The 26,289-nt window shown below is 37.5% G+C and overlaps 1 protein-coding gene across 1 annotated transcript in view; it reads right to left on the reverse strand.

The window, feature by feature from the left end:
• Positions 1-2,827: 2,827 nt before the first annotated feature.
• LOC102902347 (synapsin-1-like) overlaps positions 2,828-26,289 on the reverse strand; it is a 45,920-nt gene continuing 22,458 nt past the window's right edge. The window contains exons 4-5 of the mRNA XM_045055105.1: positions 25,995-26,065; positions 2,828-3,051 (exon numbers count right to left, since the gene is read on the reverse strand). Coding sequence (XP_044911040.1) covers positions 26,011-26,065 — 55 coding nt within the window. The 3' untranslated portion in view covers positions 2,828-3,051; positions 25,995-26,010. The remainder of the gene's footprint in view (positions 3,052-25,994; positions 26,066-26,289) is intronic.

Raw genomic sequence — 26,289 nt, forward strand, 5'->3', positions numbered from 1 at the left:
TGGCCATTTAAAAATTAGAGTAAGTCTGGGAGCGCCTGGGTGGCTCAGTCAGTTAAGCATCCGACTTCAGTTCAGGTCATGATCTTGCAGTCTGTGAGATTGAGCCCCACGTCAGACTCTGTGCTGACAGCTCAGAGCCTGGAGCCTGCTTCAGATTCTGTGTCTCCCTCTCTTGCTGCCTCTCCCCCACTTAGGCTCTGTCTCTCTCTGTCTCTCAAAAATGAATAAATGTTAAAAAAAAATTTTTTTAACTAGAGGTAAGTCTGAATTATTATTAATTATGAAGTGAAATGATCATGTAACAATAGGTAAAGGGTGCCTGGGTGGTTCAGTAGGTTGAGCATCCGACTTTGGCCCAGGTCATGATCTCACAGTCTGTGGGTTTGAGCCCCACGTCGGGCTCTGTGCTGACAGCTCAGAGCCTGGAGCCTGCTTCGGATTCTGTGTTTCCCTCTCTCTCTCTGCCCCTCCCCAGTCATGCTCTGTCTCTCTCTCTCTCTCTCTCTCTCTCAAAAATAAGTAAAACATTAAAAAAATTTTTTTTAAACCAATAGGTAAAGTATGATATCATTTTGTGAAAATAAAGTGTATGCCTGAATATTCTTCAAAAAAGTCTGGAAAGATACCAAAAGTTTGACTGTGTTTACTTCTTGGGGATGGGTGTTGAAAGAGGTAGAGAGATATCGTAAGTGGTTAGAGATTTTTACTTTCTACATTATAAATTATTTGCATATGTGTATGTGATCTATAAATAATTCTGTATTCATTGATTTACTTTGCAATAACAAATAATAAAAAATGAACATATGCAGCAGGAAAAAAAAACAAAAACCAAACAACAACAACAACAAAAAAACCCACCATGAGATACCATTATACATCTACCAGATTGCCAAAACTTTAAAATCTGACAATGCCCCAGCAATAGCACTGCTAGGAATTTACCCAAGGGATACAGGAGCACTGATGCATAGAGGCACTTGTACCCCAATGTTTACAGCAGCACTTTCAACAATAGCCAAATTATGGAAAGAGCCTAAATGTCCATCAACTGACAAATGGATGAAGAAATTGTGGTTTATATACACAATGGAATACTATGTGGCAATGAGAAAGAATGAAATATGGCCTTTTGTAGGAATGTGGATGAAACTGGAGAGTGTTATGCTAAGTGAAGTAAGTCATACAGAGAAAGACAGATACCATATGCTTTCACTCTTACATGGATCCTGAGAAACTTAACAGAAGACCATGGTGGAGGGGAAGGAAAAAAAAAAAGGGGTTAGAGAGGGTGGGACCCAAAACATAAGAGACTCTTAAAAACCAAGAACTGGGGCGCCTGGGTGGCGCAGTCGGTTAAGCGTCCGACTTCAGCCAGGTCATGATCTCGCAGTCCGTGAGTTCGAGCCCCGTGTCAGGCTCTGGGCTGATGGCTCAGAGCCTAGAGCCTGTTTCCAATTCTGTGTCTCCCTCTCTCTCTGCCCCTCCCCCGTTCATGCTCTGTCTCTCTCTGTCCCAAAAATAAATAAATGTTGAAAAAAAAATTAAAAAAAAAAAAAAACAAGAACTGAGGGTTGATGGGGGGTGGGAGAGAGGGGAGGGTGGGTGATGGGTATTGAGGAGGGCACCTGTTGGGATGAGCACTGGGTGTTGTATGGAAACCAATTTGACAATAAATTTCATATTTAAAAATAATAAAAAATAAAATAAAATCTGACAATGCCAAATGCTGGTGGGCATATGGAACAAATGGGATGATTAGAGTGTGGTATTTATATTACCAAATTTTCAGACACATCCCCCTAGGATGCAGAAATTCGACTCTATGTTATACGTCCTGGAGAAACTCATGTGCATGGGCATCAAGACATATAATCAAGAATGTACATAGTAACATTGCTTATGATAGAAATGGGAACAACACAAATATCCATCAACAAACTAATGGATAAATAAATTGTGGCACAAGAATACAATAAAATATTACTGAGAAAGTAAAAAGAAATACTAAAATATAATATATTTATATGTGTATTATATATTAAATATATATTATATAATATAAACTTGTAAGTATATTAAATAATATAGAATATATATATTTATATGTAAATATATTTATATATGCATAATACACTTATAAATATATAAAATTAAGTAGAAAATAGAGGAGCATCCAAACCAAAAGATTAGTCATTGAAAAGACAAACCTCTTTAAAGATAAATCAAGGCAAAAAAGGGAACGTACAAATAATATTAGAAATAAAACTATAGGATATAACTATAGATGCTGAAGAGACTTTAAACATAGGAAGATACTTTTTTAACAACACTTGAAAAGAAATAGTTGGAGCAACTTTTTGCTAATGAATTTGAAAACAGAATAATATAGCTTACTAAAACTGACTCAGGAAAAAATAGAAAACCTGTAGGATTTTTTAAACTGAATCAGCTTAAATTATTCCCACAAAAGAAAACAATAGGCCCAGACAATTTTAGTAGTGAGGTCTCTCAATAATTCAAGAAGCAAATGATTTCAGCCTTATATAAACTATTCCAGAGACTGAAAAAGAGAAACACACCCAACTCCTTCAACATCAAAAACTTAGTGACACTACATGAAAGGAAAATTACAAACCAAACTCATTCAAACATAGAAGCAAATATCCTAAACAAAATGTTAGGAAAAGGAATCTAGCAATATATGAAATGATAATATGCCACATCCAAGTTGGGTTTCACTCAAGAACGCAAGATGAGTGTATCAGTTACCTATGCTGCATTAAAAGCAAAACAAAACACCAAAACCAAAATGGCAACACTTAGAAACAGTGGCTTGCAAAAGTTTATTATTTCTCACAATACTATGGGTTGGCTGGGCTGGTCTTGCCCGGGTTACTTTCGTGGCTGCAGTCAGCTGGGTTTGGACGGCCTAAGATGACCTTACTCACATATCTGGGACTTCATTTGGGATGTCTGGAAAGGCTGGGATTTGTGGCCTCTCTCTCCATGAGGGCAATCCTGGGCTTTTTCCATGTTGAGAGAAGCATTCTAAGAAGGAGAGAGCAAAAGAACAAAATCACTTGAGCCCAAGGGTCAGAAATCACTCAGTGTTTCTCCTGCCACATTCTAATTAAACAAAACACAGGCCAAAGCAGATTCAAGAGGAAGGGACTCCACCTCTTGAAGGGGATGAATACCAAAGTCACATGGCAAAGGAATATAAAGAATGGGAAGAGAGGAGTGTTGTGGCCACCTTTGTAAACAATCTAAACATTGGTTTAATATTAGAAAATCAACTATACTATGTTAAGAGCCAAAAAGCAATACATACACACACACACACACACATACACACATACACACACATACATATATACACACATATGTACACATATGTGCATATACACATACATATATACACATATGTATACACAAACATATATATACACATACAGACATACACACACATATATATATATATACACATAGATCCTTCTCTTCAATATGTGCAGAAAATGCATTTAGTAAAATCCAATACCCATTAAAGATTTAAACAAAAACACCAAAAGGATTTTCTTAGCCTGGTAACCTGTATCTACGCCAAATAACCTACTCCAAATGTTACAGTGAAATATTGAAAATATTCCCTGCAAGACCTGAAAGAAAACAAGTGTGTCTTTTATCATCACCATTTCTAATTTACCTTATTGTTCTGGAGTAGTTAGCTCACACAATAATGTAAAATAAATAAACAAATAATCAGAAAAATAGAAACAAAGTCTTCATTGTCTGCAGATGATAAAACTATTAGAATAAGAGAGTTTAGCAAATTTTTAGGAAATCAAATCAAGATTAAAAAATCAAATGCATTTACATTCATTCACCAGCAATAGTAATTAGAAAATGCAAAGATACTATTTTTGTAAGTATCAAAAACTAACACATTTCTGTTTCCAGGTAAGAGGGAGTAAGCTATTCCCTCCTCTCTCTCCCACTGAACACAGCTACAAAACTTGGACAGAATATATGGAGCAGCTCTTGGATAACCTAAACATAAACAGGAAAAGCTTCTCATTAGCCATCAAGGAAATACAAACTAAAGCCGCAATGAACAATACCACTTTACCCCCTCTAGAATGGCAATAATCAAAAAGAGGCACTAACAAGTGTTGGTAAGGATGTGGGGAAATTGGAGCCCACATACAATGCTGGTAGAAATATAACACAGTACAGCCACAGCCACATATTGAAGAGAACCCTGAGAGAACTGAAACTTGTCCGTACAAAACTTTGCACAAAGATGTTTGTAGCAGTCTTATTTGTAATATTTAGAAGTAGGAACAACACAAATGTCCATCAACTAATGAATGGAGAAACAAAATATGGTATATCTGCACAATATTTGGTTGTAAAAAGGAATGAAGAATGGATTCATGCTGGAACATGGATGGACCCTGAAAATGTAACGCTAACTGAAAAAAAAAAAAAAAAAAACAGAGAGAAAAGGCACATATTGTATGATTTCAAAATCTGTATTAGGGTTCTCCAGAGAAGAAACTGGCTCACATGATTGTGTAGACTGGCAAGTTAAAATCGACCAGCAGGCTGGACATTCAGGGAAGAGTTGGTATAGTAAGCTCAAGTCTGTCTTTTTCCAGGGACCTCAGGCTTTTCTTGCTAAGGCCTTCAATAGATGGGATTATGACTTCTAATGGGAATGCGGTTTCTTTCTGGGTTGATAAAAGTATTTGTACCGTCCATATACACTGATTTGTACAGTCAATTTTGCAGTATAAGAGACAAAAGCATATGCTCAAGAAAGAATATCACTTCCTGATTCTGGGAACTGACAGAAATTTCTCCCATTTAGGAAAAAGACAACTGAGGGAGGGGCAGTGAGGGCGTTAAATGTCATCAGCCTTGGAGCCAGCAGCTTCGGCAGTGACAAGAAGTAGCATCCCTGGCACGAACACAACAATTTGACACCAGGTATTGGCAGCCTTGGGAACAGAGATCAGTGAGAGTCTGCAGCCGGCAGGGGTGTGGCCTTCAGCTGGCCTCTGAAGGGAGAAGAGCAAGAACAGAAACTTCAAGGCAGCCAAGAGAATAAATTCACAGAACACTTGCGAGATACCACATAGAGATTCCAAGAACTCTTTACGAGGAAACAGAGGCGTTCTTAGAATAGGTGGGGGAAGAGAGAGAGAAACTGCTATGTGACTACTATTTGGGTCCACACATGGGACATGTGTTTCTTTTCAGGGTTTTTTTTTTTTTTTTTTTGTCTGTTTGTTTTGTGTTTATGAAGCCAATGAGTATATCTCTTTTTTAAAAACTTAAGTGGAACAGTTAGCTTACAGAAGAAAATAGTGGAATTCTGCCCCTTTGACCCTCATTCCCAAATTCCCACTCCTCTTAAGCAACTTCTCTGAACTTTCTTGGCTGTTTATTCTGGTTTCATCTCCATGTATCTAAACTGTGTGCTTATATAGACTTTTTTTTTTCATTTTTTACTTTAGCTATCATCTGTTGACTTGCTATTGTGGTAAATGGAAATTTAGCTCGCTCAAATTATCTCCCTCAAGTACAGGCACACCTTGTTTTACTGTGCTTCATGTTATTGCACTTCACAAACAGTGCATTTTTTTATGAATTGAAGGTCTGTGGTGACCCTGTGTCATGCAAGTCTATTGGCACCATTTTTCCAAGAGCCTTTGCTCACTTCATGTCCCAGTGTCATATTTTGGCAATTTTGCAATATTTCAAACTTTTTCATTATTATTACATTTGTTATTGTGATCGGTGATTAGTAATTATGATTCACTGAGAGCTCAGATAATGCCTAGCAATTTTTAGCAGTAAAGTATATTTAAATTAAGGTATGTACTTTTTTAGACACAATGATATGACACATTTAAGAGACTACATCATAGTGTAAACGTAACTTTTGTAAGCCCCAGGAAACCAAAAAATTCATTTAACTCACTTTATTATGGTGCTTGCTTTATTGCCATGGTCCAGAACTAAATATCTCTAAAGTGCGTCTGTATGTTCACTTAATATTCTTCATTCCCATTTTCCCAAATTTGTTATATTGGCAATTTTGTTTAAATAAATATTTATTATTTAAATATATATAATATATATTAGATATATATTATAGTTTCTACTATTCATAGCTGTGATAGTATATACTATAATAACATTTCCTTTTTGAACAACTTTAGATTTTTTCCAGTATAAATAATTGCTTTGGTTTTTGTTATTTGTTTGCTTAATTTTCCATGTCAAAATCACTAATTCAACTCCAATGGGTCCAACAAAACTAAAAATAATTTTTGAATATATTAAAATACATTGGATACTCTATAAGTTTAGTTTTCTCTCTGGAAGAATCTCTCATGGAGCCCTCTGTCTTCATTCTCTAATTGGTACTGGTTGCTCACTAAGCCTGTTGCTCAGCTGTTATCCTGAAACTTCCCATCACTAAAATCCAGGGTATTTTTTTTCCCCTTACTTATGTGCTGTGTCTTTCTCTTTCTTGCCTTCCTTTTTTACATCATTTAGTATTTCTGAATAAAAGTGTCAGGATTTTACTTGTTTATCTGAATGATAATTTTCCTGGGTATAGAATTTTAGATTGGATAGGATTTGTCCTCAGAATTCTAAGCCACTGGCTCCATTTTTTCCCTCAGACTAATCTACTGTTCTTTTTTATTTCTCTTTGTTTTTTTTTTTTTCCTTTTTCTGAGTCCTGAATTGCCTTTCCTTCCCTTGAATTCTTACTATGGATTCTTTCTTTCTTTCTTTCTTTCTTTCTTTCTTTCTTTCTTTCTTTTGCATTGGTTGTCTTTGTCTTTTTTGTTTGAGTCTTTTTCAAATATTGACTGATCTTTTGTTGTCCATTCAATAGGGCTATTCTGGGGGAAGAAAGCTGAACTTTCTGGCTGGTGGTGGGTACATGGGGATAGAGCTATAAACATTCTGGTTTTCACCTCTCTTGCCACAAAGAGATTCAAAAGAGTGGGTGGAGAGTCATCCTTTACTATAGGGACTTTGTCTTAGTCTCACTCTTTATGGTACCATGCTACTGCTTTGCCCACCACTGTGCTTGTCCCTGAATTGGGGCCTGTCTTTTCAATTTACTCAGATATTAAACCCCCAATCTTCTGCTTTGGGCATAGGAGAGAAATCAGTATGTTATATCAAAGAAAATAGTCAGATATTTTGCATAGGAAAAGATCCTGGAAAAAGGATATCTAACAGTTAAACATAGCAGATTGAACATATGGCACTTATTTCTGTTGCCTCTAGAAACTCTGCTAAAATGAGAATAAAATTTTTGAAATGAATAAACACAGTAAAGAGAGAACACGAACAGCGATGTAGCAGTCAGGGTTCTGGCAGAAAACAGATTGGCACACTCAAATGAGAATTGAATAGAATTTAATAAGAAAACTATTTACAGAGGTGTGGGGAGGATCAAGAGAACCAACAAGGGATGACGAAGTACATGGGGTCTAACAGCATTTGGAAACTATCACCATCTCTAAGCCTTTAGAGGCAAATGGAAAGAATGACTGCTGAACGTGGTAAAAGCCCTAGACATAGGAGAGAAGAACCCTATAGGAGCCACAGAATTAGGTAGAAGTATTATGCCACAACCAAAAAGACAGTGGCCTTCCAGGGAGCAAGCATGCAGGGAGAAGGCAGCAATGGGAATAAATACTCCTACATCTACAATTCTATCTCCTCCTACTCTCCAGTCTTCTGCCAGCACCTCCAATTAGCTGAATCCAACTGGAAGCCAAAAGTCAAGGGAGCCTATGTCCATTTCTCTGCACACAGAGCAGGGCAAAAAGAGATGGAGAATGGATTTGGAAGAGCAACACAGATAAATAACACAAGCACAGACAAGAGATGTCAACCAATTTTTAGAAGATAATTTTTTTTTAATTTTTAATTTTTTTTTTTGAGAAAGAGAGAGAGTGTGTGAGCAAGGGAGGAGCAGAGAGACAGGGAGACACAAATTCTGAAACAGGCTCCAGGCTCTGAGCTGTCATCACAGAGCCTGACATGGGGCTTGAACTCACAGACTGTAAGATCATGACCTGAACTGAAGTCGGATGCTTAACGATGGAGCCATCCAGGTGCCCCCCAAAACATTCTTATGTTGCTCTTGATATGCTATCTATTGACTTCATATTATAGAATAGTGGGATTTAGTACACTTAACACCTCCTTCCTTCCCTTCATACTCCCAAAATATTTGTTTCACATTTTTTGTTTAAATCAATATTTATAATATGCTTGTGTTGTTATACTACTGAACTTCAGTTCAGGTCATGATCTCACAGTCTGTGAGTTCAAGCCCCACATCAGGCTCTGTGCTGACAGCTCAGAGCTTGGAGCCTGTTTCAGCTTCTGTGTCTCCCTCTCTCTCTGCCCCTCCCCTGCTCACACTCTGTCTCACTCTCAAAAAAATAAACATTAAAAAAAAATTTTTTAAGAATATTTTTGGAAATATAGAATTAAAAACAGAAGAAACAGCTAAAATAATTCAAAATTTTGCTTCTAGGGAGCACATTTCAAGGATGGGAATGGTGGTTCAGGGTTCTACTATTATTATAAACCTTATCATCATATTAGACTTTTTCAAATAATGTATGTATTTCACTTTCATAAAAGCTAAAGTAACTTTTAAACAAAGGAAGAAAAGATATATGTGTTGCCATTAAAATAGTAAGGTTTACTCAGGACTTGGAGAAAAAAAAAACTGAGGAAATGCCTAAGGGGAAAGGCATGTGGTAGAGGACATACTGGATCTCATCAAATCCCTCAGAATTCAGATTTAAAATTAAAAAATTGAAAAAAAAAATCACTGGAGGGATTCAGAGGCAGATTTGAGCAAACAAAAGAGAGAATCAGTAAACATGAAGATAAGAATGAAAAGTATTGGGTGTGAGGAACAGAAAGAAAAAGACTGAAAAAGACAAACAGAACAGCCAAAAGACACCACTAAACAGACCAGCATACACATTGTGGGAGTCCCAAAAGGAAAAGAGAGAAAAGGATAGAGAGAATATTTGAAGAAATAGTGGCTGAAAACTTATCAAATTTGATGAAATACATGAATATAAACATCCAAGAAGCTCAGTGAACTATAAGTAAGAAGAACTGAAATGGACCCACATCAAAACATGTTATAATCAAACTTTTAAAAGATGAAAAAAGAATCTTAAAAACAGCAAGAGTGAAGCAATTCACTGCATGCAAGGGAGATGATTGTCAGCAGATTTCTCCTCAGAAATTTTGGAAGCCAGTATATTCAAAGTGCTAAAAGAAAAAAAAAACTGTCAACCAAGAGTCCTATATCCAGCAAAACTTCTTTTAAAAGTTAAGGAGAAATTGCTACATTACTGGCAAACAAAAGTTGAGAGAATTTGTGACCATTAGACCTACCTTCAAGAAATGCTCAATTGGTTGAGCATCTGACTCTTGATTTCGATTCAGATCATGATCCTGAGGTCATGGGATGGAGCCCTGCATTGGCTCAGCCTGGAGCCTGCTTAAGATTCTCTCTCTCTCCCTCTGCTTGCATGCTGTCTTTCTCTCTCTCTCTCAAAAAAGAAAGAAAGAAAGAAAGAAAGAAAGAAAGAAAGAAAGAAAGAAAGAAACAAAGAAAGAGGAAAAAAAAGAAATGCTCAAGGGAATCCTGCAGGGTGAAATGAAAGAACACTGGATAGTAACTTGAAGCCATATAAAGAAATAGAAACTTCCCTCAATAAAGATAAATATATAGAAATTATAAGAGCTAGTATTATTGTAACAATAGTTTGTAACTCCCATTTTTTGTTTTCTACGTGATTCATGAGACTAATATATTAAAAATATATTAGTCTACAAGCTAGTATTATTGTAACTTTGGTTTATAACTCTACATTTTATTTCCTACATAATTTAAGAGAGTAATGTATTTAAAAGAATTTTTACTTTATGTTTTGGGACATCAACAGTTGAAAGGCGTGGGAATAGAACTTTAAAGGTTCAAAATTTTATAGGCTATTAAAGTTAATTTGGTATAAATTCAAATTGGAGTGTTTTAAATTTAGGATATTAAATGCAATCCCATGGTAACCACCAAAAAATAGCTATAAAATATACACGAAAGGAAATGAGAAAGGAATTTAAACATTTCACTACCAAAGAAAATCACCTGTATACAAAAGAACAGAAGTCCCTCTTTATCAGTAATTACTTTAAATGTAAGTAGATTAAACACTCCAATCAAAAGACAGAGATTGTTCAAATGTATAAGAACACATGATCCAAATATATGTTATGTACAAGAGACTCACATTAGATCCAAAGACACAAATAGGTTGAAAATGAAAGGCTGGAGGGGTGCCTGGGTGATTCAGGTGGTTAAGTGTCCAGCTTTGGCTCAGGTCATGATTTCATGGTTTATGGGTTCAAGCCCCATGTTGGGCTCTGCACTGACGGCTCAGAGCCTGGAGCCTGCTTCATGTTCTGTGTCTCCCTCTCTCTCTCTGCCCCTCCCCCACTAATGCTTTCTCTCTCTCTCTCTCTCTCTCTCTCTCTCTCTCTCTCAAAATAATAAACAAACATTAAAAAAATTTAAAGAAAAATTTAAAAAAAGAAAATGCAAGGTTTGAAAAAGATATTCCATGAAAATAGTAACCAAAAGAGAGCAAGAGTGACTATACTAATATTAGACAAAATAGACTGTAAGTCAATACATCAAGAAAATATAACAATTATAAGCATTTACACACCTAATGACAGACCATCAACATATATGAGGCAAAAACTACAAAATTGAAGGGAGAAATAGACAGTTTTATAATAATAGTTGTAGAACAACCCCACTCTCAATAATGGATACAACAACCAGGCAGAAGATAAATAAGGAGACAGAAGACTTAAAAAACAAAATAAACCAAGTAGATCTAGCAGACAAATACAGAACATTCTACCCAACAATAGCATACACATTCTTCTCAAGTGCACATGATACATTTTGCAGGATAGATTATATGTTAGATCACAAATTAAGTCTCAATAGAATTTTTAAAAAAAAACTGATATCATACAAAGTATCTTCTCCAGCTACAATAGGATTATCAGGAGTAAAACTGAAAAAGTCACAAATTTGTGGAAGTTAAATAACACTCTCTTAAACAACTAAGAGATCAAAGAAGAAATCACAAGGGAAAAATAGAAAATACTTAAAGAAGAATGAAAATGAGGGGCGCCTGGGTGGCGCAGTCGGTTAAGTGTCCGACTTCAGCCAGGTCACGATCTCGCGGTCCATGAGTTCGAGCCCCGCGTCGGGCTCTGGGCTGATGGCTCAGAGCCTGGAGCCTGTTTCCGACTCTGTGTCTCCCTCTGTCTCTGCGCCTCCCCCGTTCATGCTCTGTCTCTCTCTGTCCCAAAAATAAATAAACGTTGAAAAAAAAAAATTAAAAAAAAAAAAAAAAGAAGAATGAAAATGAAAACACAACAGGGCAAAACTTATGGGACACCATGAAAGCATTACTGAGTGGGGGGAGGGGGACAAGAAAGATTTCAAATCAACAACCTAACTTTACAACTTAAGAAACTAGAAAAGGAAGAACAAACTAAACCCTAAGCTAGCAGAAAGAAAAAACTAACAAAGATGAGAGAAAAGATAAATGAAGAATAGAAAAACATTAGAGAAAATTAATAAAAACAAAAGGTGCTTTTTTCAAAAGAACAACAAAATTGACAAAACTTTAGCTAGACAGACTAAGAAAAAAAGAGAGATGACTCAAAGTACTAAAATCAGAAATAAAAATGGTAACATTACCAATTCTACAGAAACAAAAAGGACTATAGGAGAATACTCTAAACAATTGTACACCAACAATTTGGATAACTAAATGAAATGTACAATTTCCTAGAAACACAAAATCTGCAAAGACTAAATCACAAAGAATAGAAAATCTGAATAGACATGTAACTAGTATGGATGTTGAGTCAGTAATCAAAAATCTTCTAAAAAGAAGAGCACTGGACCTGATGGCTTTACTGGCAATTTCTATCAAATATTTAAAGAACTAACACAAATCCTTCTCAAACTTTTCCAAAAACCTGAAGACAAGGGAATACTTCACGACTCATTATTTGAGGCCAGCATTACCCTGCTACCAAAGCCAGACAAAGACACTGCAAGAAAATAATACTACAGAGCAATATCTCTTATGAACATTGATGGAAATACCTTCAACAAAATAGTAGCAAAGCAAATTCAGCAGTATATTAAAAGGATTATACACCATGACCAAGTGGGTTTTACTTCTGAAATGCAAGGATGGTTCAAAATATGAAAAAATAATCAATGTAATGCACCACATTAACAGAATAAAAGAGAAAAGCCACATGAGCATCTCAATTGATGCAGAAAAAGCACTTGACAAAATTCCAATACCCTTTCATGATAAAAACATTCAACAAACTAGGAAAAGAAGTACCTCCATACAATAAGAGCCACATGTGAAAACTTCATAGTGAAAATCATACTGAGTAGTGAAAGACTGATAGCTTTTCTTCTAAGATTAGAAACAAGACAAGGATGCCTGCTTTCACCACTTCTGTTCAACACTGCACTGGAATTTCTAGCCAGAAAAAGAAATAAAAGGCATTTGTATTAGAAAGGAAGAAGTAAAATTATGTCTGTTTGCAGGTGTTATGATCTTATATGTAGAAACCCCAAAGACTCCATACACATACAAAGAAAAAACCCAGTTATAACTAATAAATGAATTCAGCGAAGTAGCAGGATACGAGGTCAACACACAAAAATCAGCCACATTTCTATATACTTACAATGAATAATCTGAAAAAAATTACAAAAACCATTCCATTTATAACAGAATCAAAAAGAATAAAGTACTCAGAAGCTAACTTATCCAAGGAGGTGAAAGATTTGTACAATGAAAACTATAAAACATTGCTGAAAGAAATTAAAGAAGATATAAATAAAGGGAAACAACCCATGTTCATGGATTGCCAGATTTAATATTATTAAAATGTCAATAATACCCAAAGCAATCTACAGATTCAATGCAATCCCTATCAAAATCCCACAGCTTTTTGCAAAAATAGAAAAACCCATCCTAAAATTTATACAGAATCTCAAAGGACCCTAAACAACCAAAACAATCTTGAAAAAGAGGAATAAAGCTGAAACACACTTTCTGATTTCAAGACATATTACAAAACTAGCGTACTCAAAACAATGTGGTTCTGGTATAAAGACAACCATACAGACCAATGAAATTAAACACAGAGCCAAGAAATAAACCTTATGTATATGGTCAAATGATTTTTGACAGGGGTACCAAGATCATTCGATGGAGAAAAAGACAGTCTTTTCCACAAATGGTGCTGGGAAAACTGGATACTCACACGTAAAAGAAAGAAGTTGGGCCCTTACCTAATACCATGTACAAAAATTAACTCAAAATTAGTGGAAGACCTAAATGTAAGACTTAAAACTACAATATTCTTAGAGGAAAACATAGGGCAAAATCATCACAGTGTGGGATTGGCAGTGATTCCTTGGCTATGACAACAAAGGCGCAAACAACAAAATAAAAACTAGACAAGTTGGACTTCATGAAACTTTAAAAATTGTGTGTATCAAAAGACAATATCAACAGAATTAAAAGGCAACCCCCAGAATGAGGGAAAATATTTTCAGAACTATACCTGCTGGGGAGCCTGGATGGTTCAGTCAGTTAAGCGTCCGACTCTTGATTTCGGCTCAGGTCATGCATGACCTCACAGCTCATGACTTCAAGCCCTACATCAGCTCTGTGCTGGCAGTATGGAGCCTGCTTATGATTCTCTCTCTCTCCATCTCTCTCTGCCCCTCCCCTAGTCATGTATGTTCTCTCTCTCTCTCTCTCTCTCTCTCTCTCTCTCAAAATAAATAAATAAACTTAAAAAAAAAAAAAAAACTATACCTGCTAAGGGATTAGCACCCAGAATATACAGAGAACTCCTATAACTCATCAACAACAAAAACTAACCCAATTCAAAACTGGACAAAGGAAAAAAATATGACAAAGGACTTAAATAAACATTTGTCCTGAGAAGATATACAAATGGCCAACAAGCACACAAAAAGATGTTCAACATCACTAATCATTAGGATAATGCAAATCAAGAGGGAGTTCAGATGGCAGAGCAACATGGAGACCTGGAGGTTGTCTCATCCTGGAAACACAGCTAGATCAGCACCAAACTATTTTGAACACCTAGGAAATTGATCTGAGGATTAACACAACAATCTGCATAACTTGAGCCACAGAACTCAGGAGGTACACGGTGTGAAGAGGTGAACTGGGGGAGAGAAAAGCTGCAGAGGGTAGGGAGCTATTTTTGCAGAGAGAGGACAGAGAGAAAGGAGGAGAGTATGGTGCATCAGGATTGATGCAAGAAAAACACTCCTCTGAAAGCAGCTGAAGAGAAAGAAAGAGTGAAAACACTCACAGGGGACTGAACAAGAAATCTGTTCCCCAAAACCATTGACGGGAAGAAAGGAGAGGGTTTAAATACCACCAGGATTCTGTAAACAGCGGAGTGCATAGTCTGAAGTTCTGGAGTTCAGTGCCTGGCAGTGTTCTGGTAGAGAAGTGTGCAGGAGCAGGCAGCAGGGTCTGAGGTGTCCAAGTGCCACACGGAGAGAAGCGGGTCCCTTGCTTGGAGTGCATCTGGAACAGGCCATACAGCATCCCCACAGGCAAATGTCCCAGCGGACCCCAGAGAGCAGCCCCGTTTGCTGGTATTGAGACAAAGACTCCAGAGTGTGGTAAGACCTAGCGCTGGCTGTGTGTTATGGTTTGCCATAATCTCTAAACCTCTGCCGCTGCACGATCACATGAATGTTTTCTGGGACAAGCTGGCACCCAGTCATTGCTCAGCGAGACCCTCCCCCAGAGAGTCGGCGGGTCCAAGCTACAGGGGTCTCTAAAGCATGGGGTTTTGAAACACAACCCCATCTGAGATAAAACTCTTGGAGGGTGTCTCAGGTGGACAGCTTGGACACAGACAGGGTAGAGGTGGGGAGTGAATGGAGGCCTGAGACAAAGGAGGGATACTTGATCATGGGTCGATGAGAGCACAAAGTTCCCATGCCAGAGACTAGGAAACTGGGTGAAGCCATTTCCACCTCTCCCATGCACATGCACACACACAGGAGCACGCATGCCACACTGATCCACCCCAGTAAGTTAAGCAGTGCCACCTAGTGGAGAACCCAACTGCACCCTCCAGCACATCCCTTAGAAGACTAGCACAAGTTACTCCACCTGCTTAGTGTAGGGACTATAAAAAGTTTCATAGTTTCAGTTCTAGGGGCAAATGGATGTAATGCCATTCCGGTTTCATTCTGTTTGCTGGTTTATTTGTTCATTTTCTTTGCTTCTGTTTTTGCTTAAATTGTTTTCTTTTTTTTCTTTCTTTTCTTCCTCATTCTTGAATACAGAAAGAGAAATTTTTATTTTTTTTACTTTATTTTTTATTTCTTTTAATTTTTTATTGTATTTTCTTTATTTCATTCTATTCTATTTTACTATATATTTTTTTATTTTAAATTTTTCTTACTTTTTTTCCTTTCTTTCTCTTTTTTCCCTATTCTATCAAGATTCTTTCAACAAGCAGACCAAAATACACTTAGAATCTAGCTTCCTTTATTTGACTTTTTGCATTGTTTTTAACTTTTTAATTTTAATTTTTTGTTTTATTAATTATTTTCTTCCTCCAAAATGACAAAATGAAGGAACTTACCCCCCCCCCAAAAAAAACAGGAAGAGATGACAGCCAGTGACTTAATCAACATAGATGTAAGCAAGATGTCTGAACTAGAATTTAGAACCACGATAATAAGAATACTAGCTGGGGGGCACCTGGGTGGCTCAGTCAGTGAGCATCTGATTTCAGCTCAGGTCATGATCTCACGGCTTGGGAGTTCGAGCCCTGCGTCAGGCTCTGTGCTGACAGCTCAGAGCCTGGAGCCGGTTTCAGATTTTGTGTCTCCCTCTCTACCTGCCCCTCCCCCACTCACACTCTATCTCTCTGTCTCTCTGTCTCTGAAAAATAAACAAACAGTAAAACAAAAATTTTTTTAAGCGATACAAGCTGGGGTTGAAAAAAGCATAGAATCCCTTTATTTGGACATAAATGAAGTAAAATCTAGTCAGGACAAAATTAAAAATGCTATAACCGAGATGCAACCTCAAATGGATGCTATGGACAAAGCACAGCAGAGAATCTGTGATATAGAAGACAAAATTATGAAGAATAATGAAGCAGAAAAAAAGAGTGAAGTTAAGGTAAAAGAGCACAATAGAGAACTCAGTGACTTATTAAAAAGGAATAACATTCCGAATCATAGGAGTCCCAGAAGATGAAGAGAGAGAAAAAGGGGCAGAAGGTTTATGTGAGCAAATTATAGGGGAAAACTTTTCTAATCTGAGGAAAGACACAGACATCAAAATCCAAGAAGCACAGAGAACTCCCATTAGATTCAACAAAAACTGACCAAGGCATATCATAGTCAAATTCACAAAATACAGACATAAGGAAAGACTTATGAAAGCAGCAACGGAAAAAAGTCTTAACCTATGAGGGAAGATAGATCAGGATCACAGCAGACCTACCCACAGAAACTTGGCAAACCAGAAAGGAGTGGCAGGATATATTCAACATGCTGAATTGGAAAAAATATGCAGCCAAGAATTCTTTATCCAGCAAGACTGTCATTCAAAATAGAAGGAGAAGGGCGCCTGGGTGGCTCAGTCGGGTAAGCGTCCGACTTTGGCTCAGGCCATGATCTCATGGTTTGTGGGTTTGAGCCCTGCGTCAGGCTGTATGCTGACAGCTTGGAGCCTGGAGCCTGCTTCGGATTCTGTGTCTCCTTCTCTCTCTGCCCCTCCCCCCACTCACTCTGTCTCTCTCTCTCTCCCTCTCAAAAATAAATAAACATTAACTTTTTTTTTTTCACAATAAAAGGAGAGAGAACAAGTTTCCCCGACAAACAAAAACTAAAGGAGTTCATGACCACTAAACCAGCCTTGCAAGAAATTTTAAGGGGGATTCTTTGAGTGGAGAAAAGACCAAACAAAACAAAAAAGACCAAAAGCAACAAAGACTAGTAAGGACCAGAGAACATCATCAGAAACACCAACTCAACAGCCAACACAATAACACTAAATTCGTATCTTTCAGTACTCACTCTAAATGTCAATGACTAAACGCTCCCATCAAAGACATAGGGTATCAGAATTGATAAGAAAACAAGCCACTGTCCATATGCTGCTTACAAGAGACTCATTTTAGACCTAAAGACACCTGCAGATTGAAAGTAAGGGGATGGAGGGGTGCCTGAGTGGCGCAGTCGGTTAAGCGTCCGACTTCAGCCAGGTCACGATCTCGCGGTCCATGAGTTCGAGCCCCGCGTCAGGCTCTGGGCTGATGGCTCGGAGCCTGGAGCCTGTTTCCGATTCTGTGTCTCCCTCTCTCTCTGCCCCTCCCCCGTTCATGCTCTGTCTCTCTCTGTCCCAAAAATAAAATTTAAAAAAAAACGTTGAAAAAAAAATTAAAAAAAAAAAAAGAAAGTAAGGGGATGGAGAACTGTCTACCATGCTAATGGTTGTCAAAAGAAAGCTGGAGCAGCCATACTTCTATCAGACAAACAAGATTTTAAAATAAAGACTAACAAGAGATGAAAAAGGGCATTATTTCATAATTAAGGGGTCTATCCACCAAGAAGATCTAACAATTGTAAATACTATGCCCCCAATGTGAAAGAACCCAAATATATAAATCAATTAATCACAAACATACATAAACTCATTGATAATAATACCGTAATAGTAGGGGACTTCAACACCCCATTTACAACAATGGTCAGATAATCTAAGCAGAAAATCAACAAGGAAAAAAATGGCTTTGAATGACACACTGGACCAGATGGACTTAATAGATATATTCAGAACATTTCATCCTAAAGCAGAAGAATACACATTCTTCTCAAGTGCACATGGAACATTCTCCAGAACAGATCACGTACAGGGTCACAAATCATCCCTCAACAAGTATGAAAAGATCAAGGTCATACCTCGCATATTTTCAGACCACAACACTATGAAACTCAAAAACAACCACAAGAAAAAATCTGGAAAGGCCATGAATACTTGGAGATTAAAGAACATCCTACTAGAGATGAATGGATCAACCAAGAAATTAAATAGGAAATTAAAAAGTTCATGGAAGCCAATGAAAATGAACACATGACTGCCCAAAACCTCTGGGATACCAAGGGCAGTCATAAGAGAGAAGTATATAGCAATCCAGGCCTTCCTAAAGAAGAAAGGTCTCAAATACACAGCCTAACCTTACACCTACAAGAGCTGGAAAAAGAACAGCAAATAAAGCCCAAAACCAGCAGAAGAAGGGAAATAATAAACATTAGAGCAGAAATCAATGATATCAAAATTTAAAAAAAAGTAGAACAGATCAATGAAACCAGCTAGTTCTTTGAAAGAAGCTGGTTCTTTGAAAGAATTAAATTGCCAAACCTTTAGCCAGATTGATGAAAAAGAAAAAGGAAAGGACCCAAATAAATAAAATCATGAATGAAAGAGGAGAGATCACAACCAACACCACAGAAATACAAAGAATAATAAGAGAATTTTATAAGCAATTATATGCCAACAAATTGCACAATCTGGAAGAAATGGACAAATTCCTAGAAACATATAAGCTACCAAAACTGAAACAGGAAAAAATAGAAAATTTGAACAGACCCATAACCAGTAAAGAAACTGAATCAGTAATCAAAAATCTCCCAACAAACAAAAGTCCAGGGCTGGATGGCTTTCCAGGGGAATTTTACCAAACATTTAAAGAAGTGTTAACGCCTATTCTTTTGAAGCTGTTCCAAAAAATAGAAATGGAAGAAAAACTTCCAAACTCAGTCTACAAGGCTTCCAAAATCAGACAAAGACCCCACTAAAAAGGAGGACTACAGACCAATTTCCCTGAACATGGATGCAAAAATTCTCAACAAGACACTAGCAAACCAGATCCAACAACACATTAAGAATTATTCACCACGATCAAGTGGGATTTATTCCTCGGATGCAGGGCTGGTTCAGTATCTGCAAATCAATCAATGTGATACATCACATTAATAAAAGAAAGGATAAGAACCACATGATCCACTCAATACAGGCTGAAGAAGCATTTGACAAAATACATCATCCTTTCTCGATAAAAAAAAAAAAACTAAAGAAAGTAGGGATAGAAGGATAATATCTCAAGATCATAAAGGCCATATATGAAAGACCCACCGCTAATATCATCCCCAATGGGAAAAAACTGAGAGCTTTCCCTCTAAAGCCAGGAACATGACAGGGATGTCCATTCTCACCACTGTTATTCAACATCATTTTGGAAGTCCTAGCCTCAGCAATCAGACAACAAACACAAAGAAATAAAAGGCATCCAAATCGGCAAGTAGGAAGTCAAATTTTCACTTCTCACAGATAACATGATACACTATGTAGAAAACCCAAAGACTCTACCAAAAAACTACTAGATCTGATACATGAATTGAGCAAAGTTGCAAGATATAAAATCAATGTACAGAAATTGGTTGCATTTCTATACACCAATAATAAAGCAGCAGAAAGAGAAATCAAGGAATTGATCCCATTTGCAATTGCACCAAAAACCATAAAATACCTAGGAATAAACCTAACAAAATAGGTGAAAATACATACACTTAAAACTATAAAGAGCTTATGAAAGAAAATGATGACACAAAAAATGGAAAAATATTCCATGTTCATTGATTGGAAGAACAAACATTGTTAAAATGTCAATACTACCCAAAGTAATCTGCACATTTAATGCAATCCATATCAAAATAACACCCACATTCTTCACAGAGCTAGAACAAACAATCCTAATATTTGTATGGAATACAAAAGCCCCTGAATAGCCAAAGCAATCCTGAAAAAGAAAACCAAAGCTGGAGGCATCACAATTCTGGACTTTAAGCTGTAGTCATCAAGACAGTATAGTACTGGCACAAGAACAGACAATAGATCATGGAACAGAATAGAGAATCCAGAAATGGACCCACAAATGTATAGCCAACTAATTTTTGACAAAGCAGGAAAGAATATCCAATGTAAAAAAAGACAGTCTCTTTAGCAAATGGTGTTGGGAAAGCTGGACAGCGACATGCAGAAGAATGAATCTGGACCACTTTCTTACACCATACACAAAGATAAACTCAAAATGGATGAAAGACCTAAACATAAGCCAGGAAGCCATCAAAATCCTAGAGGAGAAAACAGGAAACAACCTCTTTGACCTTGGCTGCAGCAACTTCTTACCTGACATATCTCCACAGGCAAGAGAAACAAAAGCAAAAATGAATTATTGGGACCTCATCAAGATAAAAGCTCTGCACAGCAAAGGAAACAATCAACAAAACTAACATTCCTTTGGTTGAAGGAATGGGAGAAGGTATTTGCAAATGACATATCAGATAAAGGGTTAGTATCCAAAATCTGTAAAGAACTTATCAAACTCAACACCCAAAAAGCAAATAATCTAGTGAAGAAATGGGCAAAAGACATGACTGGACACTTTTCCAAAGAAGACATCTAGATGGCTAATAGACACATGAAAAGGTGCTCAACATCACTCATCATCAGAGAAATACATATCAAAACCACAATGAAATACCACCTCACACCTGTCAGAATGGCTGAAATTGTCAACTCAGACAACAACAGATGTTGACAAGGATGCAGAGAAAGAGGAACACTTTTGCACGGTTGGTGGGAATGCAAACTGGTGCAGCCGCTCTGGAAAACAGTATGGAGTTTCCTCAAAAAATTCAAAATAGAACTACCTTAGGACACAGCAATTGCACTACTGGGTATTCATCCAAAGGATAACTAAATAAAGGATACAGGAGTGCTGATTCAAAGGGGTACATGCACCCCAATCCTTATAGCACCACTATCAACAATAGCCAAAGTATGGAAAGAGCCCCAATGTCCCTTGACTGATATATGGATAAAGAAAATGTGATATATATATACAATGGAATATTACTTGATGATTAAAAAAAATGAAATCTTACCATTTGCACAAAGTGGATGGATCTATTGTATATTATGCTAAGTAAAATAAGTCAGAGAAAGACAAATATATGATTTCCACTCATATGTGGAATTTAGGATACAAAACAGATGAACATAAGAGAAGAGAAGCAAAAATAATATAAAAACAGAGAGGGAGACAAATTATAAGAGCCTCTTAAACACAGAGAACAAACTGGGTTGCTGGCAGGGTGTTGGGTGGGAGGAAAGACTAAATGGGCAAGGGGCATTAAGGAGGACACTTGTTGGGATGAGCACTGGGTGTTTTATGAAGTGATAAATCACTAAATTCTATTCCTGAAATTATTAATACAGTATATGTTAACTAACTTGGATTTAAATTTTTTAAAAAGGATAATGCAAACCAAAACTACAATGAGATACCATCTCACATCCTTTAGGTTGGCAACTATCAAAAAAAGAGAAAATAACAAGTGTCGGCGATGTTGTGGAGAAGTTGAAACATTGCTGGTGGGAATGCAAAATGGTCCAGTTGTGGAAACCAGTTTGGCGGCCTTAAAAAAGTTAAACACAGATTTACTGTACGACCCTGAAATTCTACCTTAAGGGATACACCCAAAAGAACTGAAAACAGGAACTCAAACAAATAGTTGTATGCCAGTGTCCACTGCAGCATTATTCACAATAGTCAACAGGTAGACACAACCTACATATCCATCAATAGACGAAAGGATAAACAAATTGTGGTATATACACACAATGTAATATTATTTAGCCAAAAAAAGAATGAAGTTCTGATACATGCTGCAATATGGAGGAACTTTGAAAACATACTAAATGAAATAAGCCAGACACAAAGGAAAAATGATTGATGCAACCTACATGAAATATCTAGAATAAGCAAATTCATAGAGACAGAAAGTAGGTTAGAAATTACCAAGTGATAGGATGTCTGGCTGGCTCAGTCAGTAGGGCATGTGCCTCTTGATTTCAGGGTCATGAGTTCAAGTCCCATATTGGGTGTAGAGCCTACTTAAGAAAAAATTACTAGGGGCTGGGGGAATGAGGAGAACAAGGAATTACTGCTTAATGAATACAGAGTTTTTGTTGGAGGTAATAAAAAGTTCGGAAAATAGATAGTGGTGGTAACTACACGACATTGTGAGAATAATTCATGCCACTGAATTTTATACTTAAAAATGATTAAAGTGGCAAATTTTACGTTATGTATATTTTACCACAATAAAGGTTAAAGCTATGGAAAATAGACAAAAAAAAACGGTGAAATTATAGCTTCTATGCCACTATTTATTATCTCAAGTCTACTTCCTTTCTGCAGATGAACATTAAATATTTGCTTACAACTGTAGTTTATACGATTTATAAGGGGCTTGGTTGTAAAATATTCTAAGAATATATCTGCTTGGGAAACTCTGGCATACAAGGCAAAGTTTCTTAAAATGTGTTCTGAGGATCACCTGCATCAGAGCCACCTTAGGACGCTTGATAAAAAGTAGATTCCTAGCAAACCAGAAAATTTGGGAATAAAGCCTATGAATGTGCATTTTAAACATGCTTCCAAAGAGAAATTATGCTTAGATCTTGGGCAATCATATTGATGCACACTTGGTCAGGTTTTCTAAATTTGGTGCAAAAGGCCTGTTTCTGATGGCTCCCTAGAACTATGGAAAGGTGAGGATATTTGAGAGACTTGGGCTAAATTAACCCAACTTTGGAGTAGCTGAAGGAGTAAATAAGACCCCTCTATTAAGACTGAATGGAGCACCTGGGTGGCTCAGTTGAGCGTCCGACTTCAGCTCAGGCCATGATCTGTCTCGTGGGTTCGTGCCCCGTATCAGGCTCTATGCTGACGGCTCAGAGCCTGGAGCCTGCTTCGGATTCTGTGTCTCCCTCTCTCTCTGCCCCTCCCCTGCTCACGATCGGTCTCTCTCTCTCTCTCTCAAAATAAATAAACATTAAAAAAATTTTTTAAAAAGACTAAACAGAGTAAGATTTTTTTTTAAGGGAGAAGGAAAGCGTCTTCTATGTAATTGAGGATTTAGATTCAGGGATTAAATAAGGGAAGGGTGTACACTGTGTTCTGTTTTCAGAGGGAAAGGCTGGCATGCTACATTATTATAGTGTGCTCATTGTGAATGTAACTTTGTCTGAGGAGTCTGATTACAGCATCAAGTGCCATAACTAAATGAGACATCAAGTGGAGAAACGCCTTCTCAAGAAGCATATAGCACTGGTTTTCAATATTGTGCACAAGAATTGCCTCACCACCCCCATCCCACCCCCTGAAAATTATGATTCAGAGGTTTGGGGCGGGACCCAGAAATCTTCATTTTAAAGAAACACTCTAGCATATTTTCGTGCACGTGGTCCACAGAGCACACTTGGAAAAACAGTTGGGCTACATTTGAGAGACTGTCTTTACCTAACTCTGGCTCCCTGGATAGAACATCAAAGGAACCTTTGTAAAAGGGCTGAACTACCTATCCACTTCATGAGTCCCAAGGGGAGAGCTAGAAAGGGTTAAAGAATCAGCTGCATGATGGTACAGACAGGACATTTCTGATACTCTGCTAAGCTCCCTGGAGAGGGAAAGCAACACTCTAAGTTTCCTTACTTTAACACCAAAACACCAGCAACAACAACCGCGCCCCCTCCCCCCCCCCCCCCCCGCCACACGCAGGTAATTTACCAGTCAGTGCTGGATGCTCATTCTAACCACTAGAGGGAGCCCAAGGATTTCCACACACAAACCCCATTCCCTAGCAAAGAGAAATTTAACACAGGGTCAAGGTCTTTGGGGGGCTTTATTGCTAAGGTGGAGCAAAATATAGTAGGAGCTAAAGGTTAAAAGCATTTCATTACACATGGAATGTCTTTTCTTTCTGGCTCCTCTTTAAATCTTTGCATCTTAAAAAAAAAAAAAAAAAAAAGTGGTTTTCTGAGGTAGCCCAGGCTGGATTTGCCACAGTTGTTAAAGAAAAAATTATTCTAAAAATATTGTAGACTTCAAAGTTGCTAAAAGAATAAATCTTAAAAGTTCTCAGCACACCAAAAAAAAAAGTACCATGTGAGATGTTATTCATTTCACAATATAAATGTGTATAAGAAGCATCACATTGGGGGCACCTGGGTGGCGCAGTCGGTTAAGCGTCCGACTTCAGCCAGGTCACGATCTCGCGGTCTGTGAGTTCGAGCCCCGCGTCGGGCTCTGGGCTGATGGCTCAGAGCCTGGAGCCTGTTTCCAATTCTGTGTTTCCCTCTCTCTCTGACCCTCCCCCGTTCATGCTCTGTCTCTCTCTGTCCCAAAAATAAATAAACATTGAAAAAAAAAATTTAAGAAGCATCACATTGTATACCTTAAATCTACACAATGTTTTATGCCAATTATATCTCAATAAATGTGAGAAAAAATGAAAAATTATTCTGACCCTTGTTAAAATGGTAAGAAAGACTTTATTCACGAATGTTGTAATAGTATCAATACTATCAAATGGGGGGGAAACATCAGGCTGAACTCTGAATATGATAAGGACAAGTGGGTATCGATGGCCAAGGAACAGAGTGAATGGGTCACTGGTTGGAAAATTACTAGAGAAGACACCAAGAGTAAGGGGTTTCGTGCTAAACTGACTTAGCAGGATTCTAAGGCAGGCCAAGGACTTAAGACTCAAAGGTGGGGAATGAAGAACTTGATCAGATATAGAGGCTGATCAGATATCACAGGTGGGGGATTCTCTCTCAACTGACTTTGTGGGATTCTTGCTAAAACTGGGCTGTGCAGACCAGGCAAGGGGCCTTGAGAGGGAGGCCAAAGTTGAGGTCCAGTCAGGAAGAGGGCACAGAGGAATCCAACTAAAGCTTGGTTAAGGAGAGAGTCTTTGTTGGGGTTTAGGGAGAAAGGGTCCTTTTCTCCTAGGTTTCCTTTTCCATCCTTTTCCTTGCCCTTCCCAGGATAAGATCAAAGTATGGCCCCCCAAGAGCAAAGAACCTGTAAGGCCTGTTTTTTACTTAGCCTTGGATCTTGAAGTCCTGCCTGGCTTAACAGAAACTTAGAATAGCAATTGGACCAAATTCCCAGCCTGTAAAAGAGTAAATAATGTCCTTATCCTCTATTCAGGCATTTTTTTCTCAGAGATCTAGTGGGGTGTCCTGTCCATCTGGATGGCTGGTGTAGTATTTGGGAATCCAAAATCCAAAATCTCTCTTTTACACACACAACTAACCTTGATGATATATAACTGAATATACAGAAAATACATATACCACATGTGAACATCCAATCTGATTTAGAAAATACATATCTAAATACCGAAGCCCCTTTATCTTTATAGACCTAGAAAATAGATTGAATCATATTCCCAAACTTAATCTAAGACTCCCTAGAATGTGTCATAAAAAACAAAAATTGAATGAACTATAGAATAATCCAATCATTAAGACAGTTCTGTGTGTGCTCTTCCATTCAGTGGAGAAGTAGAGAAGGCCTAGAGTGTGCCAGGCAATATACTTGTTACCTTATCACTTGAAATAAACTTACAAAAGAGATTATATGTCCCCTTAAAGATGAGGAAAAGACTCAGAAAGACTATATATAACCACTCCAAGGTAAAACTGGTGGAAAGGCATAACCAGGAGTTTAATTGAGGTCTGGGTTTAGAATCTCATTTAAAAATGATTTCTATCGTTTTGAAGTAGAATATTCTAAATTGAAATGGGATCGTACACATGCATTGTAACCTATTTTTTCCAAATGATATGCCATGAATGATCTCCTACTTCATAGCCTTCAAATTCACTGTTGTTGTTGTTGCTGCTGTTGTTGTTGTTTCCATAAAACTTTCATAATTCTGGAAAAAAGATGGCAGCTTGAGAAGACATGGTTGATTCCTTTCCCTATTTCATACACTCCCTTCCCCCCGCAAAATGGCCAAAGGAATATAGAGTAAGAAAAATTCTGTATCAGCACTGACGATACAGAAGAGAAACATACAAATAAATATCAGACACTTTGAGGAATTTTACTAGATTTAGGGCAGATGGTATTAAAGAGTACCCAGGGAAGACTGTCGGA

Source organism: Felis catus, chromosome A3, assembly GCF_018350175.1.
Source record: "Felis catus isolate Fca126 chromosome A3, F.catus_Fca126_mat1.0, whole genome shotgun sequence".
NCBI lineage: Eukaryota > Metazoa > Chordata > Mammalia > Carnivora > Felidae > Felis > Felis catus.